Source organism: Lepidochelys kempii, chromosome 20 (assembly GCF_965140265.1).
Source record: "Lepidochelys kempii isolate rLepKem1 chromosome 20, rLepKem1.hap2, whole genome shotgun sequence".
Lineage (NCBI taxonomy): Eukaryota > Metazoa > Chordata > Testudines > Cheloniidae > Lepidochelys > Lepidochelys kempii.
This window is the reverse complement of record NC_133275.1, coordinates 6,083,317-6,101,972: the sequence shown is the minus strand read 5'-3', so window position 1 is coordinate 6,101,972 and position 18,656 is coordinate 6,083,317. Positions and strand designations below refer to the sequence as shown.

Sequence of the window (18,656 nt, the reverse complement as noted above, 5' to 3'; positions counted from 1 at the left end):
ACCGAGGGGAGTGGGGGGGGTGCAAAGCCCCCCTCCCAGATCCCCCCTGTAACAGGGTCCTTGGCTTTGGTTTAAGGTCTGGGGTATTTCTTTTTGGCAGCTCAACAGGATCAGGGAGCAGCAGAGATTTGGGGGGGGGGGGGATGGGGCTGTGTCTCATGCCAGGGCGGGACCCCTGGGGCTCCCCCCGCCCCACTCTCTGTTGGGGTAGGGGGCAACTGGGTCCCTTTCCCAGGATGAAGATAGGCCAATAAATAACACAGGGAAAGTGCTGCCAGGCTGGGAGCTGCAGAGGCTGCAGGGGTCAGCACGTGGCTACAGCTCACCCTGCCCCTGCAGGCCCCCCCCACCCCCGGCCAGGCTCGCAGGCATGGGACACCTGGCAAAGGTGGCAAAGTCTGGGCACCTCCCTTGCCCCCCCCCATGCTACGGGGCCAACCCCTCCCCCCACGATGCAGAACCTGCTTGTGAGGGTGGCAGCGGCCCCCTGCTGCAGGAGTCTGGAACTGCAGCCCCAGGACCAACAGGGGCCTTAGGAGGGGGCGAGCCCCCCGCCCCATTCTGTAGTGTAACAGCTCAGCGACCCTGCAGGGCTCCTTCCCCTACAGCTGGGGGGTGCTGAGGGGAGGGGGAGCCCACAGGGGCTGTGTGCATTGGGTGGGGAGGGCGGATTCAACCGCCACCGCTTCCCCCCCCCGCCCAGCTGGGGGACGACTCGGGGGGTGGGTGACAATATTTCCTCCAGGGCAAGGAGTGGAGTGGAGGTTTTGGGGGACGACGCTGGCCCTAGGGGGGATTATAGGGGGAGTCAGGGTAGAGGTGCTATCTACTTTGGTCCACAGGGGGTGCTGTAGAGCAGCTGGGTCCCAAAGCGGCTGGGGATGATGTGCGAAGGCCCCCCCGCCCCGTGCTGCCCCCTGGGGCCGCGTTCCAGGCTGCTGTGCAAAGGGTTAGGGTGCTCCCCTCACCCCCGGCAGGGAGCAGGGTCCCAGCTGGCAGTGCCCAATGGTGCCCATTTCCGAGGGGCATGGGGGGGGGGGATGTTCCCCATGGATACATCATAAAGCAGCCTTGTTGGGGGGGGGGGGGGCTGAGGCCCTGGGAAGGTGGCAGCTCCCTGTCCCCATGTGACCCCACCAGCTCCTGCCCTCCAATCCCTGCCCCCGTGCCCCCCCCCATCTTTGGTCTCTAGTGTTGTGTTCCCAAAATCATCAGCACCAAGGGGTGAGGCTGGGGAGGGGGATTGTGGGGGCGGGGTCAGGATTGAAGGGGAAGGTTAGGGGGAAATGGGTTAGTCAGGCTATGGGAAGCCATGGGGGGGGGGGGGTTATGGGTAGGGAATCAGAAGTGGGGGAATCACAGGGGCAGGGTTGGAACTGGAGGTTATGGGGGGGTGGGGAGTCAAGAGCAAAAGACGCCCCAACTGTAGCAAACCTGAACAGCATCAAAAGCAAAACCAGATACAGCCCTACAGCCCTGGCCCCCTGCCTCTGGGCCCCCCCCCCATCCCAGCAGAGCCCCCAGGAGACGGGACAGTGACCCCTCATCCCCCACCGCCAAGGAGTTATCCCAAACCATTAGCACGTTATACAACAAAAACATAAAATAAAATAAACCTCCCAAACTTGGACCTCGCCGCCCCCCTCTGAGATCCGCGTCCCCCGAAACCTGCAGGACACTGGGTGACGGGCAGCATCCATGCTGGGGCAAAGTCCCCCACGCCCCCCCCAGCTCAGCCTCCTTTCCCAACACGCCCAGGTGTTCTGGGCTTTCCACGGGCTGGCAGGGGCTGTTCCGACCCCCGCCTGTTCCCCAGCAATCCGCCGCTTCAGAGATCTGCATCAGTTGTCCCGGATGCCTGGGTTCCAGCGGGGAACGTCCGTTTAGGAGGCAGGGTCTTGACTGATCATGAGCCAGGAATCTGGAGGCAGCATCGTTGGGGATGCAGAGTGGGGGGGGCGACACCCCGACATCCCAGCCCAGGCTCACTTCCAAGTCTCTCTCTCTGGCTCCAGGGCACCCCCCGCCGGACGGGCAATTGCAGTGCTGGGACAGAGTGGGGGGCTCCGCTGAACCCCTCTCGGTCCATTTCCAGGGATCTGCCCCACACCCCAGGCAGGCAGCTCCCTGGCCCGGCCTTGCCCCCACTAGATTTTTGGCTTGGAGTCAGACTTTGGAAAACAAAAAAGCTTGGGGGGGGGGAAAAAGAGAGGCTCCAGACTGCCCCCCCCTCCCGAGAGAAGGTTAAGGCAAGAGCTACACCTCTGAGGCAGCACACAGACAATCTCCATTAGCTGCCCCCCAGCCCATGCCTGCCCCCCCCAGCAATGGGGGGCAGATTGAAGGCAGCTTTGGCTTGTTCGAACCAGCTGGGTGTTGGAAAGGGGGTGGGGTGCCTGAGGATGGGGCTTCTCCCAGTCCCCACCCCCCACTCCCCAGGGTGCTAGGGGGTCTCCTCAGGGCTCTTGCTCTCGGCAGGGCTCTCCTCAGAGCTGGGGGGCTCTGCCGATGGGGGCGGCTGCGACGAGTCATCCTCGAACATTTCGGGGTTTTCCAGCATCTCCCGGATGAGGGGGGGCATGGGGCCAGGGATCTCCATCTTCAGGGTGATGGCTCGCTCCGCACCTGCGATGGGGGTGGGGAGAAGAAAGGAGCAGTGAGCCGGCACTGCAGGAGGCTGTGAGCTTCCCCGCAGCAATGCCCTGTCAGTACCAGGTGGGAGACGGGTGCTGGGAGCTTCCCCCCAGCAGTGCCCTGTCAGTACCAGGTGGGAGACGGGTGCTGGGAGCTTCCCCCCAGCAGTGCCCTGTCAGTACCAGGTGGGAGACGGGTGCTGGGAGCTTCCCCCCAGCAGTGCCCTGTCAGTACCAGGTGGGAGACGGGTGCTGGGAGCTTCCCCCCAGCAGTGCCCTATCAGTACCCCAAGGACACTGGTGCCATAAGCCTCCACCCCAGCAGTGTCAGGAAGCACCAGTGCTGTGAGCTTCCTCCCCAGCAGTGCCCAGCGGACAGCCCGCACCTTTGGTGCTGATGCCTCGCAGATCGGTGATTTTCATCAGCATGCGGGGGAACATGTATGGCTTGCTGGGTCTGCGACGGCGGGCGTAGATTTTCAACGCTTCCAGCAACGGCTCCTGTAGCTTGTCCACCTTCTCTGGCTCCTCCAGGTCCATCCGATCTGTGGGGCACACACACGTTGGTTGTCACATCCCCATACCCAGCCCCCTCAAACCCCCATGGCCAGCACTCCCACAGCGCCCTCTGCTGGGAGAGGCCTGGCTGATGTAGCTGGGAGCTCCTCCCATGGCCAGTGCTCTTGCCCCACCCCCTACAGCGCCCCCTGCTGGAGAGGCCAGGGCTGCAGCAGCTGTGATGGCGTCAGTGTGCCCAGCACCCCCGGTACCTCCGCAGATGAGGCAGATGGCACTGAGCAGCCCCGTCTCGGTGTCATCCATCTCCAGGGGTAGCAGTTGCCCCGCGAAGGCGAACACCAGGTCAGTGAGGGGCCCGAAGCCGGCGTTGTGCATCTGGGTGCGGTTCAGGGTCAGCCCGTCCGAGAAGGTCATGGTGTCCTGCTCTGGTGTGTAGCGTGTACAGATCCGCAGCATCTGCCAGGGATGGGATGTGGGGTGAGCGCCGGGACCCACTGGGCCAGCTCCTCCCCACACAGTGGGCAAAGCCTGTTGAGCCCTGGGCTGGGCAGGGGCCCAGGGTCTCACCAAGCCACGGGCCAAGGAAGAAGAGACTCTAGGCAGCTGAGTCCCCCACTAAACCCCCAGGCTGCTCCTCACCAGGATGTCCAGGCAGGCCGCCTTGAGCAGGGTGATCTGGTCGGCGATGGTGAGGGTGGTGAAACCCGGCAGGCGCTTGGCAAACTCCACGATCTTGATGATGCACTTGGTGGCCAGTTCGCTGAACTTGTCCCATAGCCCCAGGTCCAGCTGAACCCGGTGATCGGCGCTGGAGTTCTGGGGGAGGGAATGGGGGAGAGGGGTTAGTGCTGCACCACAGGGCCTAGGTGGGGATCGTCTCCTACCCTCTGCAACTAAGAGCCAGAGGGTGACCTGCGGCTGCTGGGAGATTACCCAGCCGGGGCCAGGCACGGAACCTGGCACCCCGACCTCTTCTCCCTGCCAGGGCCAGGCCTGGAACTAGGCACCCCGACCCTTTCTCTGCGCTGGGCAAGGTATGGATCCTGGGTGCCCCAACCCACTCTTCCCGTCAGGGCCAGGCACGGAACCAGGCACCCCGACCTCCTCTTCCAGCTGGGGCCAGGCATGGAACCTGGGCACCCCAACCCTCTCTCCTCGCTGGGCCAGGCATGAAACCGGGCGCCCCAACCCCTTCTCCCAGCCAGGTCCAGGCATGGGGCTGGGCGCCCCGACCCCCTCTCCCAGCCGGGGCCGGGCACGGAACTAGGCACCCTGTCCCCGTTCTCACTGGGCTAAGCACGGAACCGGGCACCCCGACCCCTTCTTCCAGCCGGGGCCGGAACTGGCCACCCTGACCCCTTGTCCTCACTGGGCTGGGCACGGAACCTGGATGCCCCGACCCTCTCTCCTTGCTGGGCCAGGCATGGAACCGGGTGCCCTGACCCCCTCTTCCAGCCAGGGCTGGAACTGGGCACCCTGACCCCCGCTCCTCACTGGGCTGGGCATGGCATCTGGGTGCCCCACCCCCGTCTCCACGCCAGAGCCAGGCACAGAACCTGGGTCTGTAAGGGGCACCAGTGCCACCTGGTAGCCATTGTGCAGAATCCCGGCGCTGCATTCCCTGGGGATTGCGCACTCGGGGGCGCCGAGCAGCCTGGCTGAGAACAGCTCCCCCTTGTGACAGCAGTGGGCAGCCCGGGGTGGTAAAAGGCGGCTCTGTTATTCCCACAGGCTGAGCCCTGGGGCTCGGGGTGCAGGGACCCGGAGGCACGTTCCAATGACGGAAGCAGGGAAGGCAGAAGGGGGTTCCCAGGTGAGCTAGGGGAGACGGGCAGTGCCATGTGCAGGGGGCTCACCGTGGTGTATTTGCCCAGCTGGCACAGCGAGGGGAAGGTCTCCTGGTGGGCCTTGCTGACTTTCTGGATCAACTCCTCCAGCTCGGGAGTCATTTCGTAGCTGTCCACCACCACCTCCTCCTTCACATCCTTCTTCTTCTTGTTCCTGTCGTTCCGCACGGCTGCCGGAGAGGGGGCGGGGGTGAGGACACGGCCCCGAGTGACCAGCCCTGACCCTGGCTCAGAGTCCGTAGCTGGGAGTGTGTGTGGGAGCCACACGGTCGGGGGGGCATTTGGCCCTGGGGGGTCTGACCCAGCCCAAACACCCCCCACAGCTGGGACACTCCTCTTTAAAACAGAGATCACCAAATCAACCCTATGGGCCAGATCCCTGGCCCGTGTAAACTGGCGTGGTACCATTGACTTCGGTGGGGCTAGGCTGATCTGTAGGAGGTGGGGCTCTGGCCTGACCCCGATGGAGATATGCCCACCTACACCATATGGGGATCTGGCCCCACTGACTCCAACGCAGTGACGCCCATTTACACCCTATGGGAATCTGGCCCCACTGACTCCAACGCAGTGATGCCCATTTACATCATACAGGGATCTGGCCCCACTGACTCCAACACAGTGATGCCCATTTACATCATACAGGGATCTGGCCCCACTGACTCCAACGCAGTGACGCCCATTTACATCATACGGGGATCTGACCCCACTGACTCCAATGCAGTGATGCCCATTTACATCATACAGGGATCTGGCCCCACTGACTCCAACCCAGCGACACCCATTTACACCCTACGGGAATCTGACCCCACTGACTCCAACGCAGTGACGCCCATTTACACCCTACGGGAATCTGACCCCACTGACTGCAACCCAGCGACACCCATTTACATCATACGGGGATCTGGCCCCACTGACTCCAATGCAGTGACGCCCATTTACACCCTACGGGAATCTGGCCCCACTGACTCCAACGCAGTGACGCCCATTTACACCCTACGGGAATCTGGCCCCACTGACTCCAATGCAGCGACGCCCATTTACACCCTACGGGGATCTGGCCCCACTGACTCCAACGCAGCGACGCCCATTTACACCCTACGGGGATCTGGCCCCACTGACTGCAACGCAGCGACGCCCATTTACACCCTACAGGGATCTGGCCCCACTGACTGCAACCCAGCGACGCCCATTTACACCCTACGGGGATCTGGCCCCACTGACTGCAGCGCAGCGACGCCCATTTACACCCTACAGGGATCTGGCCCCACTGACTGCAACCCAGCGACACCCATTTACACCCTACAGGGATCTGGCCCCACTGACTGCAGCGCAGCGACACCCATTTACACCCTACAGGGATCTGGCCCCACTGACTGCAACGCAGCGACGCCCATTTACACCCTACGGGGATCTGGCCCCACTGACTGCAACGCAGTGACGCCCATTTACACCCTACGGGGATCTGGCCCCACTGACTCCAACGCAGTGACGCCCATTTACACCCTACGGGGATCTGGCCCCACTGACTGCAGCCCAGCGACGCCCATTTACACCCTACGGGGATCTGGCCCCACTGACTCCAACCCAGCGACACCCATTTACACCCTACAGGGATCTGGCCCCACTGACTGCAGCGCAGCGACGCCCATTTACACCCTACGGGGATCTGGCCCCACTGACTGCAACGCAGCGACGCCCATTTACACCCTACGGGGATCTGGCCCCACTGACTGCAGCGCAGCGACGCCCATTTACACCCTACGGGGATCTGGCCCCACTGACTGCAGCGCAGCGACGCCCATTTACACCCTACAGGGATCTGGCCCCACTGACTGCAACCCAGCGACGCCCATTTACACCCTACGGGGATCTGGCCCCACTGACTGCAGCGCAGCGACGCCCATTTACACCCTACGGGGATCTGGCCCCACTGACTGCAGCGCAGCGACGCCCATTTACACCCTACGGGGATCTGGCCCCACTGACTGCAACGCAGCGACGCCCATTTACACCCTACGGGGATCTGGCCCCACTGACTGCAGCGCAGCGACGCCCATTTACACCCTACGGGGATCTGGCCCCACTGACTGCAACCCAGCGACGCCCATTTACACCCTACGGGGATCTGGCCCCACTGACTGCAGCGCAGCGACGCCCATTTACACCCTACGGGGATCTGGCCCCACTGACTGCAGCGCAGCGACGCCCATTTACACCCTACGGGGATCTGGCCCCACTGACTGCAACCCAGCGACGCCCATTTACACCCTACAGGGATCTGGCCCCACTGACTGCAACCCAGCGACGCCCATTTACACCCTACGGGGATCTGGCCCCACTGACTGCAGCGCAGCGACGCCCATTTACACCCTACGGGGATCTGGCCCCACTGACTGCAGCGCAGCGACGCCCATTTACACCCTACGGGGATCTGGCCCCACTGACTGCAACCCAGCGACGCCCATTTACACCCTACAGGGATCTGGCCCCACTGACTGCAACCCAGCGACGCCCATTTACACCCTACGGGGATCTGGCCCCACTGACTGCAGCGCAGCGACGCCCATTTACACCCTACGGGGATCTGGCCCCACTGACTGCAGCGCAGCGACGCTGATCTACCCTGGCTGGGGCTGGAGGGGCCACATGACCAGGAAGCTGCTACTGAGGCCAGCCGGATCACGCGCTTTGGGCGCGCCTTCTCAGCCTGGCTGTTCTGAAGCAGTGTGGGCTAGTGATGGGAGCAGCGGCTGTGCCCGCAGGAGAGACCTGGGTTCTAGTCCCAGCTCTGTTGGTTGACCATGAGCGACTCACTGCTGTCTGTATGCCTCAGTTTCCCCAAGTGCTCTATTTAGACAGTGCACCCCGTGAGACGGGGGTATTTTTTGCATTGCCATGGTGAGGGAGCATTTGGTGCATGTCCCAGTTCCTGGGCAGGGGGAAGCGAATCCTGTCTCTGCAGAGGGAAACATTCCCCCTGCCCCGGGGCCAACCTTGGTAACCCAGGTTTATACACTCTGGCGCTCTATCCCCTTTCCCAGCAGTTAATGCGCACAATCGGCACGGGGATGGCCCAGCAAGCATCTGCCCACAGCAACCTGCCAGCCCCCTCCCCTAGCGATGGGTGCCCCTTGAGGCTCATTTTCATACGTGGCCCTGGGGGCAGCCAGCGAGACGATGGGCATGCAGGGGTCGGCAAGGGGAGGGCCAGTAGGAGCTGGTCTGGGTGTCACCTCCTCCGAGCCAGGCTGCACTGGGCTGGTGTCCCCATGCTCCCCCTGCAGATTCTACACCCCTCGCCCATCCTGACCCACGGAGGCGGTTCGGCCAGTCCAGCTGGCCCCTGCCCACCGCGGTTCCCAGCCACCCTCCCCGCCTTCGCTTGGGAAACACCGAGGCTTGTGCTCAGCCCAAGGAAAACAGGAAGCAGCGGACAGGGAGGCCAGATAAAGCGCGGGGGGTGGGGGGGGAGGAGAGTGGGGGGTACTCGGATAAATGGGAGTGGGGGATGACATGGCATTGCCTGCTCCCCCAGGCTCTCCCCCTTTGCCCACAGCATATGCCCAGGGATCCCATCACGCCAAAGCCTGCTGGCTGCTGGCTCATGATAGCTGCCCCCCCTTAGGCCTGCCCGGCACCCCAATAGCCCCTGTCTTCACAGTGCCCCAGCTGGCTAGACCCCTGGGGCATGTGTCCTGGGGGGGAGGCTGGAACCTGATTGGCCGTCCAGCTTCTAACACTGGCAACTGGCAGCCCAGTCTGATTGGCTACCCGGCTTCTAATGTGGGTTAAGAACCAATGGAAATGGATTCTGGTTGGCTGTCCGGCTTTGACCACGTCAGGGGTTCTCAAACTGGGGGTCAGGACCCCTCAAGGGGTCGCGAGGTTATTACACGGGGGGGGGGGGGTGTCATGAGCTGACAGCCTCCACCCCAAACCCCGCTTTGCCTCCAGCATTTATAATGGCGTTAAATACATAACCAAGTGTTTTTAATGTATAAGGTGGGGTCGCACACGCTGCGTGAAAGGGGTCGCCAGTACAAAAGTCTGAGACCACGTGCAGGCGCCCAGCACCAATGGATTCTGACTGGCCACACGGCTTAGCACACGGGGCAGTGCCTGACGTGGCTCACCGGATTGGCTGCCCGGTATCCCCTGTGAAGGATGGGGCTTCCCAGCTCTCCCTCTGCCCCACTCCGGCCGCCCCGGCCCTGCTCCCCGGGGAGCCCTCCTGCTGCACCTGTCCAGGCGGGCCCCTTGCAAAGTACTTTGAGCCCTGACCCGTCCTGGCTTGGCCTCCTGGTGGCAGGGGGAAGGAAGGAGATGAACTAGGCTTCAGCCAGAGGGATAGAGACAGCCCCATGCCCGGGGGGTGGGGGTCAGTTCATCCCTGCCATCCCCAAAACAGGGCACCAGCAGTCCTGGGGCCCAGCGAGCCCAGCAGGGTCCCCCGCCCCCCCAGGTCCCAGCATTCCCGTTGCGTGTACATTCTCCCGGCCCGCCCTGTGGCCGCACATTTCCAGGCTGCACTTCCGGCTCACCCCAGCACGGAGCGCCAGGGGGAATCTGGCAACAGGATACGCGAGCCGGCAGGATATCCACTTATAGCCTCGGCCAGCACAATGCCGGCAGGGAGGGGCTGCCAGCAGAGCTCACCCCCCCCCCCCAGACACCCCACTACCTTGGGGATCCAGCCCCATCCCCCCAGATGCACAACCACCTGGGCTGCCATGGCATGGGGCCGGGGGGGAGCTGCTCTGCCCCCCCACCCTATCTACTGGCACCTTCAGCCCATCGAAAGCCAGGGTGACGCATGGAGGCCGGGTGTGGGGGGGGTTGTTTGAAGAATCAGGTGAGACAGCCAAAGCTTAGCAGGCGTGTGGAGTGGGGGGTAGCAGGGAAGGGCAGTTCAGAGAGGCAGCAGGTCCCCCAGATCCGGGACCTGTGCCAGTCTTCCCATGCAGTGCTGTTCACATGCCCACCAGCTGTCAGGGAGGCAAGGGGGGCAGCCCCTTGATCTCTTTTCGGGGGGGGAGGGAGGGGCGTCCTGCAGCCCATTCAGTTCTAGCTGGGCCAGCGCTGGGGGAGTGGGAGGGATGCCAAGGATACCCGCCCCTGCCCAATCCTGGCCCAGTTCCCACAGACCACCCATTTCCGGTCGCCTTCAAGACATCTCGCCCTCACCGGCCCCAAAAAACCCTCCGCCCTTAAAGCGACAGGGGCCTGGAAATCAATGGCCAGGGCTGAGACAGACATTCCTAATTACGGGCTCTTAAAGAGACAGTGATTAATGGGGGCCCCACCCTGGCCGGCTCGTGAGGACATGCCTTAGCAGTCGGGAGTAAAAGCAACAGCCGCCAAGAGGCACTCTGTCTCCAGATGGACCATCCGGCTGACAGCACTCTTAAAGGGGCAGCCGCCCTCTTCCAAGCCTTCCGCCAACTCCCGCGTGACTCAGCAAAGCGGGCGGGGGGACGGGGTGTGGGTACGAGAGATCACCACCATGGGGGCACGGTTACGGTGGCACCTGTGAACCATGGCTCCAAGTGCTGGGCCTCAAAGCCCACTTTGCCAAGGGGCCAGAACCAAGGATTTGAATCCCGGTGAGATTCGGATCCACTTCTGGCCCGTGTCCTGTTCCCACCTGGTTCCGGCTACCCTGGCCCGGCCAGCCCAAGAACTACCCGTATCGGAAGCATGTCCTAGCGTGGCCTTGCCATGGGCACCAGACTTCCATGAGACAGGCCTCAAACCAGAGCCTGGATCCAAACTCCCACCCCCCCCCCCCCGGCCACAGACCTGAACTGGGCCAAACTCGAACCCTAGATCCAAATGATCCGAAGCCAGGCCTGGATGCCATGCCCTAGCCCCGTCACAGTCCGGCCCCATCTGTGCCAGCTGGGCAAAGATCTCGGGCAAAGCTCTCACCAAACACTATGGGGCTCATGGAGGAGCCCCTGCTCTCCCACTTCTAGTGCCAGTGACTTTCCAGTCTTGGGGCACAGCAGTGCCATGGGGCAGGGCCCTGGGCAACACAAGAGCATGCAGGAGTAGAGGGCTGGGGGGGAGGGGAACAGGTGCATGTGGGCCAGTCTCTCTGCATGGGGCCATGCCCCTGTTGGATCCAACCTTCCATCTGATCCCGCTGCAGGTGGATTCCTCCCCCACCTCCCAGCCGCCCATGGCTGTTGCCCCCACCCTCCCGCTGCTCCCTGGCTCCTCACCTTCTTTGGACATGCCGACTTCAAAGCACTTCTGGAGCCGACAGTACTGGCAGCGGTTGCGGGTCACCTTGTTGATCTGGCAGTTCTTGTCGCGGTGGCAGGTGTATACCATGTTCTTCTGGATGCTTCGGCGAAAGAATCCCTGAAGGTGGTGGGGGGAGACAGGGACATGCAGGTCATGGGGAGCGGGGTTCAGAGGTAAGGATGTGGTGGGGGGAGAAGAGGCAGGGAAGGGGTTACCCCATGTGCCCTACAGCTCCAAGCAGGTGCCTTGGCAAAGCTGCACCCCCAAACGCAAACAGAACCCCCCAGTCTGGCCTGCTGGAGCACCAGTCGCTGCAGCAGCTAAGAGCAATGGCCGCTCCAGCCCGGTGCTCCAGCTCTGACACTCTCAACCCCCTTCTCACAGGCAATCATGGACTGATCCCTCCTGACCCCTGGCTTTTAGGAGCTGGCTTGTGCCGTCAACAGGAGAATGTGTAGGCCTTCTGGCTGGGATCTACAAAGGGAGTGGGGTGCCCAAATGCAGTGCGCCCAACCCCCTGGGCCCCTTTGCACATCCTGGCCTCCTATGCAATTCACTATTCATGTAATTGGTTTTTCATAGAACCATAGACTATCAGGGTTGGAAGGGACCTCAGGAGGTCGTCTAGTCCAAACCCCTGTTCAAAGCAGGACCAATCCCCCAAATCCCTAAATGGCCCCCTCAAGGACTGAACTGACGACCCTGGGTTTAGCAGGCCAATGCTCAAACCACTGAGCTATCCCTCCCCGCCCTTGCCTTTCTCTAAATCCTATAGAATCGTAGAGATGTAGGGCCAGAAGGGACCTCAAGAGGTCACCCAGTCCCTCTCCCTGCACTGAGGGAGCACATATATCTAGGCCATCCCTGACAGATCCTATTGCATAAGAACATCCAGTGGTGGTGAGTTCCACAGGGTCATCATTTTCAAAATGCTCTTCCCTGGGATCAGTTTTAAATGGGTCAAGAGTCCCCCTCGGCCTTCACGCCCCACAAATTGTCTCTATCCTGGTCATTCTTTTAGGGCTTGTCTACATGGGGAAATGGACTGAAATAATAATGACACCTAGCTTGTTTCATCAGCAAATCTCAAAGCACTTTAAAAAGGGGGTACCTATCACTAGCCCCATTTTACAGGTGAGGAAACTGAGACACAAAGAGAGGCAGTGACTGGTCAGGTCACCCAACAGAGCCAGGCCTAGAATCCAGGGGTCCCAAGCCCTCGCCCAGCGCTCAGGCCCTCAGACTGTGCTGCTATTCCAGAACAGTGACCCACTGGACACTCGATTTTGGACTAAAAGCCACTTTTCCTGCAAAATAATGACTGCACTTCCAAAACTTTGTTCCTCTCTGTTTGCACTGTGAGCCCTTTGGGGCAGGGACTGTCCCTGGCACAATGGAGCCCTGATCTCAACTGGGTTCTCTGCAGCGCCTGGCACAACGGGCCCTTGATCTCAGCTGGGGTCTGTGCAGCGCCCTGCACAATGGGGCCCCAATCTCAGCTGGGAGGGGTGCCCAACGGAGAGCCAGGCTCCAGAGGGGCAAAGCAAGGAGCTGGCTGAGCCCCAAGCCGTGCGGCGGGCCCCAAGGGCGGGGGTCCCCGTTACCTTGCAGCCTTCGCAGGAGCTGACGCCGTAGTGGTAGCCAGAGGACTTATCGTTGCAGACAAAGCAGGGCTTGTAGACGCGGGGGGGGCGGGGGTGGTGAGGGCGAGCTCGGCACCATCTCCTCCGAACTCGTGCTCTGGGTCTCCACGGCTGATGAGAGAGGGAATGGCAGGGGCATCAGGAGCCAGCGTCCGGGTAAATTCCAAGGGCCGCAAGACCCAGGCGATCAGGGATGGCCCTGACAGCGTGGGGGAGAGGGGGGTTGGTAAACCCCCCTCCCCCCCAACTTCTGACAGGAACCTTCTCTGAGTGCTGGTGCTGGGGGCTTCCCATCATGGGGGTTTCCTGGGGGTTGGGGAGGAGGGTCAGGAGGGGCCCCAAGGAACATGCTTCTGTGGGATCCCTCCAGCCTGGGGCAGCCAAGGCCACTTGCTAGGTATTTGGCACTGGCCAAAATAACCAGAGGGGAACAGGGAAGGGAGGGGGAATCAAATCCCTCCACAACCTGTCCCAATGCCACAGCCAGCCCCCCAATCCTCTGTCCTGCTCCGCGAGGCCAGAGCCAGCCCCCATATCTGCTGCTCTCCCCCCAGGCCAGAGGCATCCTCCCATCCCCCTGCTCTCCCCCTTGCCAGAACCAGCCCCCACAATCTCTCTGCTCCCTGCAGGCCAGAGCGAGGCCCCCATCCCCTTGCCCTCCACCCCAGGCCAGAGCCAGACCCCCATTCCCCTGCCCGCCCCCGCCCTGAGCCAGCCAGGCGCCCCCAGGCCGGGCTGCAAACTGTTTTCAATTCTGTCTTTCAGCGCAGAGCGAATTTCCTGTAGCCGGGCTCTAAATGCCACATTCCAGTCCAAACAGGTTGGAATTGTTACCAGAGCCGTGTAACCTAATCCCCCTTCCCCCAGGCCCACGGCACGAGGAGGGGCGCAGGGGGATGGAGGGGGCACACCCATACCCCAGGGGGACTGCGGGCTTATCCCTCCACAGAGGGCCGGGCATCATGTGTCCCGCCTCTTGCCTTTTGGCTGTTTTATCCCCACCCTACCCCTTGGAAGGGCAGCTGAGTCCCAGAAACCCCATCAGCCCAGGTGGAGCCCCGCAATGGAACGGGGAGGGGGGAGCTGGGTGCTGCCTAGGTTTGGACAGTCTCCAAAGCATCAGCTTCCCCTGTTTGCAAAGCCAGGGGGCGGGGGGCCAGCATCCCACATTCATTTTTCTTAAAAAAGGAAAACAATAGCAACCCTACAACATTGGGCCTCTGAGCAGCCCTACAATAACAAACCAGCCAGTGCAGCCCAGAGAGTCTGAGCAACCCTACAATAACAAACCAGCGTGTGGAGTCCTATGCCCCTGAGCAGCTCTAAAATAAATCAGTGTGTACGGACTTGTGCAAAGAAGCAACCCTACAACAACACACTAGTACACCCTGTCCAGCACTCACAAGAGACCCAACAATAACAAACCAGCATGGCAGAGTTTGCAACTTCCAAGCAATCTTTCTTCTCTCTGGGTTTTGGGGGGTGAGGGGGTTCTATAAAATTTAAGTTTAAGTTGCCAGGCCTTCAAGTTATATCAATAACCTTCCAAACACGACCACAAGCATGGCCTGAGTCTGCAACCAGCCAGCCAAAAGCAGTAACTCAAACTGCTCCCTTTTGATGTGATGTTAACTCTGGAACTTAATGATGAAACAGACCGAGAAATACCACAGGTGCAAAGTTTCCAGGCAACTACCAGAGTTCAGCAGCATCCCACAGGATACCTGAAAACCAGGAACTTTCTAGGGGAGACATTTTAAACTGGTAGCGTATTTCATTCACTGCTTTGCTCCTCTTGTGCAAATTGTGGCCTGAGTGGCCACTAGCCCCTATATAGTATGAGAGAGGAGCAGAGCTGTCCATGTGTGCAATGCTGCCCTCTACTGAACACAATCGGAACTGTCCAGCTGTGTGCCATAGGCCCTGTACTGTTAGCGGCTAAGGGGGGACGCTCCTGTAGCTCAAGCAGTAGAAGCCAGGGTTATACTAGAACAGGATTAGGTTCTTTCCCTGAGGCTGTAGCCTCTCCCTGAGGTCTTTAGTGGTAAATCAGGCTACAAGGTGAGCCCTCTAGAGAGGAGGGTTTTCCACTGGGCACTGTTCAGCCCACCCAGGAAAAGGGTGGGAATCGGGGAAGCAGCCACAAGCAACGGGACTGAGCCCAGAACACCTAGGTCCTGCTGCTGACCTGGTGTCCACACATCTTTCCAGTCTCATCCTGAAACGCTCAGAGATACACACCCCAGACATTTGCTTCTGGCTGAAAGATGGGACCCTCACCCACACCCCCTTCCCCAGGCTCCCTCCTCAGTACCCTGCCCCGTCAATGGGCACTACCCTACTTCCACTCTGCACCCTCTCCAGCTGCCTTCCTTGGCTACAGCCCCCTGCTCAGATCCTTTCCCCCTCCCTGGATACCAGCTCCCCCTCTACCACCTGCCTAATTCCCCCTGCTCCCAGGATGCTGGCTCTGGCTCTTCCCCAGCTCCCCACCCAACACCCCAGACACGGCCCTTGCCCAGCGCTGGGAGCATACAGCCGGGCTAGAGACGGTGGTAGGTGGCACATAGACTACTGGGATCCTCTCTTCTATCGCCACCACCCCACAGCAGGGTGCAGGCTCAAGGGGCATGTCCTCGCTTGCCTCACTTCTCCCAGCCCCATTTAGTGCTGGCAGAAAGGCAGCGCTGCCCCCAAGCTGGGCCCTGCTCCGTGCTGGTCCCATGCAGGGCACAGATTGCATGGGCAGGGGAGCAGCATCCTCTGCCCGCCCTTGCTGCCCAACAACCGTTGCAAGCTCAGGCAGAAATCCTCAGCGGCCAGGAATAGGAGATGGCAAAGCAACACTCCAGCACCACCACTGCCACTGGCGACCCTGTGCAGTGCACACAGCACCTTGCACACCAGGGCCCCGATCACAGCAGGGGCCTCTCGGCATGACTGTAGCAGCGGTTATAATACTGGGGTGTGGATCTCAGGGCCTCGCTGATCAGCTTCCCAATGCGAGAGAAAGCAGTAGCACAGAGGACTAGGTAGTTTACTTAGTGCATCTTGCATACGGTCCCTTCGCCAGACCTGGAACAGAGGCGGTCACAAACGGCACACAGGCAGCCCCCTCTGTAATAAATCTGAACCCCAACCCCAAAGCCCAGTTCCCAGGGAGCAAGACTCCCTCAAGAATAATTAACCCTGGTTGGAGAGATTAGGGCAGGGAGCAAACCCGGCCACAGCTAAAGTTTACTAAGGAAGGGGGCCTAGATGGAGGGTTTCTATGGGCTCCTGGATGTCATGGTGGCAACCCCAGCCCCTCTAAATCCCACTTGCTCTCCTGCCCCCCATGCATGTGCGCAGTTCACAGGGAATGACACATGGAGGCAGAAACATCAGCCCCTCCCACATACACACAAACAATATTTCCATTAAGTGTGGAGCACTAGCCCCCAACACCACCCCAGTGCTGCCGTCCCTGGGCACCGCTGAGCCTGGCATAGCGCAGAGAGCAGACCCAACTGCAGGGTGTGGGGTTCTGCCTCTGCCATCTGTGGCCAGGGGGCAGCCCCCTTGCACCCTGGGTGCAAACTGTCTCTTGCTGCTTGCAACAGCTCTCTGGGAGATGCATGTCCATCCTCCAACAAACTAAACAATAGGGCATCTCTTCCAAGGCAGAGCACTGCCCGCAGGCTAAGAACTAGCATGACTATGCAACAGCACCACCTGGTGACTCCCACCATAACATAAATAAGAAACAGGCCTCAGTTTCACAGGCCATCCAAGCTGCCATCACTCGCTTCTCCACCAGGCTTCCTTTCTGCCCCAACTTCTGCCAAACAGAATTAGAGCCTCCAGCCAAAACCTCAGCTCTGAACCCCCAAAGATCCACGGGGGTTCAGATCTAGGGGCAAAGCTGGTGGCTGGCCCCGCGGACTAGTTACCTGCAAGCACTCCGGGTCCCACACTCCATGCCCCTCTCCTGCACCCCTTGCACCCCAGATCTCACCCGGGGGAGCATCTAGCCTTTTGCTCTGGCTGATGCATGGGGGAGCTCCTGACTCCATGCATCCCTGTCCCTTCCCCCACAAGGGAGACAACCTCATCTCCATGACAGACAGGCCAAGTGGACGATTAGAGGCTCATGAATCTTAACCCTCTGCATTTTTTCCCTTCTTTACAATAAGACAATAGGGGATTTGAGACCTCTCCCTGTGCCTCCCCTCCCGCCTGGGAGATCAGCAGAGAGACAAAGGAGGGGAGGGTAAGGTGATTATATCTCAATTGCAGGCTCTTATTTACCTGAAAGTAACCCATAAACACACAGGGAGGCGCCTTTGAAAGGCATGGGAATGCTGTGTGTATCTCTACATCAGCGGAGTTGATTGTGAGTCTGCAAGAGAGTGTGCCTGTGTGGATTGTGTTTGTGTGGGTGCAGAAATGGGAGCGCATGTGTGCGCTTGATTGTGTGTTTCAGAGTAACAGCCGTGTTAGTCTGTATTCGCAAAAAGAAAAGGAGGACTTGTGGCACCTTAGAGACTAACCAATTTATTAGAGCATAAGCTTTCGTGAGCTACAGCTCACTTCTTCAGATTGTGTGTGTATGCTCAACCCCTGGTGAGCATGTTTGGCTTTAATTCTGGGGGCGCAGTCCCCGGTGAGCACGTCTTGATTTGATTCTGGGTGTGCACGCTCCCGGTGAGTGCTTACATGCATGTATCACCCACTTTATAGGAACATCTCAGGGCTGCTGCAGGACTCCTGCCCCTTGCTCCCTGCCGGGATAGGCTGCTCACCCCCTTTAGAGCTTCCTCTCCCCCACCAGCAGCCCCATCCCCCAGAGATCTGTCTCCATGGGACAGGGAAGGCCCCTCCCTTACCAGCATCTGACCCATGGGAGCCAACTGCCTAGACACCCAACCCATGCAATATTCCAGAAGCCTCCCGCGGGCCCCTGGGGCAGGGACAGTGCTCAGCTGACCCCAGGAATTAGAGTGCTGGAGAGAAGGTGCCTTGGGGTCCGGGTAGGGTTAGACAGCAGTTCCCAAGCTACATGGGGGGCAAAGGGAGTGGGGAAATCCGATGTGGACTGGATCTTGCCCCAGGGACCAATCCCACCCCATCACACTCAGCCCGAGGCCCATGCAGGACTGGGTCAGGCCCCCCCTTCCCCGCCCCTTCCCCCGGTCTTGCTATGGAGCCTGGGGTCTGAGAGCTGGGACTGCACTGGCCATGTGGCTTCCAGTGGGTCCAAGGTTAAGCTGCAGACATGGGTCACCAACCCATGGATCAGAGCCCTCCTGCCCCCAGCTGCCATCTCTTGATAAGCATGCAAGAGCTGGGCGTGGGGCTGGGCTCCTAGTGATCATTACAGGCCCCAGCCCTTGAAGGGGCATGTGTGTGGAGGAGGCCTGGTCCCCCACCCCAGGGGTGGGTTCAAAGCCACCGTTCGTTGTGTTGCCCTGGCCCCCATCCTCTGGCTGGGACACCAGCACCAGGAGGCAGGTCTCTGGGAAGCAGGGGGCCCAGTGCTGTGACAGGGTCCTGCTGAAAGGTGCTGGGGAAAGGCCTTACCCCCCAGGGACACAGCTGGATTCTGAGGGGGCCCCCTGAGGCAATGAGTCTATCCTGTCCTTGCCCCCAAATCCATTCCCACAAACCATCCCGAATCAGCCTCGTCTGCCCAGCCCCATGATCCATCAGAGCTGGCAGAGATACCCAGGCCTGGCTGTGGGCAAGAGAGAGGGCTGGTCCCCAGGGAGGGGGGCACCCTT

General features: G+C 60.6%; 1 protein-coding gene across 1 annotated transcript in view; it reads right to left on the bottom strand.

Annotated features, from left to right (window-relative positions):
• Positions 1–1,521: 1,521 nt before the first annotated feature.
• RARG (retinoic acid receptor gamma) overlaps positions 1,522–18,656 on the bottom strand; it is a 30,114-nt gene continuing 12,979 nt past the window's right edge. The window contains 8 exon segments of the mRNA XM_073318692.1: positions 1,522–2,625; positions 3,020–3,178; positions 3,404–3,608; positions 3,792–3,968; positions 5,009–5,169; positions 11,227–11,368; positions 12,856–12,942; positions 12,944–13,005. Of these exon segments, the coding sequence (XP_073174793.1) occupies positions 2,444–2,625; positions 3,020–3,178; positions 3,404–3,608; positions 3,792–3,968; positions 5,009–5,169; positions 11,227–11,368; positions 12,856–12,942; positions 12,944–13,005 (1,175 nt within the window). The 3' untranslated portion in view covers positions 1,522–2,443.